At 43.0% G+C, this 1976-nt stretch overlaps 1 protein-coding gene across 2 annotated transcripts in view; it reads left to right on the top strand.

The window, feature by feature from the left end:
• Positions 1-1976, top strand: part of ncaph (non-SMC condensin I complex subunit H) — a 29062-nt gene that overhangs the window by 10446 nt on the left and 16640 nt on the right. Inside the window, exons 7-8 of one of the 2 annotated variants that reach the window (XM_015377495.1) lie at positions 296-483; positions 1660-1808. In XM_015377495.1, the coding sequence (XP_015232981.1) occupies positions 296-483; positions 1660-1808 (337 nt within the window). The remainder of the gene's footprint in view (positions 1-295; positions 484-1659; positions 1809-1976) is intronic. The other variant, XM_015377496.1, reaches the window with a different exon arrangement.

Raw genomic sequence — 1976 nt, 5'->3', positions numbered from 1 at the left:
CACAACAATCCCGCCCCCTTGATAAACGGCGAATCACATTCATTTTATTCACTCGTGTAAAGTCCTGCACCACTCTGGAGAATTCGGAAATGCAACGATTGGAACAGCCGCTTCCCTACGACTTTAAGATGTCCATTGGTGCCTAACTGCTCTTGAACAAAAAGTTTCATTTTTGCTAATTTAAGCAGTTTTTTAATAACAATCATGCAGTAAATTATTAACCTGAATGCAGTTCACCTCGATGTTAAAAGTCCTGCTTTAAGTTTTTATGTCTGACGGTTTCTGTGCCCCTTAGACCATGAATCAGCTCCTGGAGAAGATGAAGCAGGGCGAGCACGTGTTCGACGTGAACGCCGAGCCAGAGCCAGAGGAAGACGACTGCCCCGACTTTGATGCCGATTATGAGGAGGGATTAGCTGACTGTGAGGAAGGATCCAAGGAGCACAGGGAGGGCTGCGAATCGTCCGGTTCAGGCAAAGGAAGGTAGGAGGACTGATACCGTTGGCTTGGACAGTTTTCCAAAGCTGCAGTGTTCAGTCTCCAGTTTGTGCTATCGCTACAGACATAAAGCTAAAAACACTTTCAGCTGGAGCTGGGCGATATGAAGAAAATCTAATATCACAATATATTTGGGCTATATCGCTATACACGATATATACCACTATATGTTTAAATTACCTTCAAAAACATGCAATACTAAATAAAATGCTAAATAAACAAGGGCTCTTTTGTGCGTTGCAAATGCGAAATGAAAAAAGAAATTTATCTAACATAAAAAAAAAAAAAGTGGAAAAGTGCAGCAAAACTCAATCTCAAAACTATTTGCATTGATCTTTACATGCTGGGAAGAAGCATAAAAAGTTATACGTTTGAGAACGTCGCCATGTTTAGAAAACGGCTGCAAAACCTCTGAACGTCTCATCAGAGGTGTTAGAGCATCTAAAAAAAATTTAAATAACATAATAAATGGGGTTCTGTGATTTCCCTCCATCCCTGTTTCTCTCATATGGGGTCACTTCTTCAAACGACGAGGTCAGCGCCATCGGCTTCACAGCTGATTTATCGAACGTTTTTATTGCTGACATGCAGTTTATTAAACATTCTTCTTTTTGCAGCAGATGACTTTTTAGTTGGTAGGATTAATCTGTACTGCTTCCTTTTGCAGCAATGGTTTTTGCGGGACGTCTCACAAGTGAGCTCATTTTATATCGCTCAGCTGAAACACCTGCTGTTGCCATGTTTTGTTTGCCGGTTGCTGTAGCGTGCGTGCACGCCGCACAGAACATATTCTTGTTTTGAGAAAGGGTTTATGATGCATTCAAAGTGTGTGGGAAAAATAAAACTCTTAGTGAAATAGATGCAGACGGCTCAATGTTGTCATGTGAATTTGTAATCGATGGCTGCGATCCAGTCATTTTAACTATTGTGCGTAGGAGAACTTGAGATACTTGGAGTATATTCGATATATCGCCCACCCCTACTTTTCACCCCAGGTGTGTCTCGCATTATGACCTGGAATCTGTCAGCTTTGGATTAAATCTTTATTGATAGACCACTTTTCATTCAGTGAGTGTAGGATAGGAGGACTAAACACTACAAACTCTGATTGTTTCATTTTTTTTTCTCCGCTTGTTTGAAACCATCTGTCTTTTGATCAAGCAGCGACGTGATTCCCATCGGAGAAGCAGACATCGCCACCATGTGTCTGCAGCTTTCCTCTCAGCCCAGGGAATATTCCTACTTCAGCCCCAGAACCATGGCCACCTGGGCCGGGCCCGGATACTGGCAGTTCAAACCCAAACACAAACGTGAGTGAGAGGAAGCAGCCTGCTGTGGTTAACGCAGCGTTCAGGAAGAAGATCTCCTCCTTCTGATGGACGTCTGAAGAACATGAGCTGTTTGGGTTAATTAGAGCGGCTCGTTCGTTAGCAGCTGCAGCACGGCCCATACCAGTAGCTGTTTACTGGTTAGACTGG

Source organism: Cyprinodon variegatus, unplaced genomic scaffold, assembly GCF_000732505.1.
Source record: "Cyprinodon variegatus isolate N-32 unplaced genomic scaffold, C_variegatus-1.0 Scaffold155, whole genome shotgun sequence".
NCBI classification, from domain to species: Eukaryota; Metazoa; Chordata; class Actinopteri; order Cyprinodontiformes; family Cyprinodontidae; genus Cyprinodon; species Cyprinodon variegatus.
The sequence above is the reverse complement of the archived record's forward strand: the minus strand, read 5'-3'. Positions and strand labels throughout refer to the sequence as shown.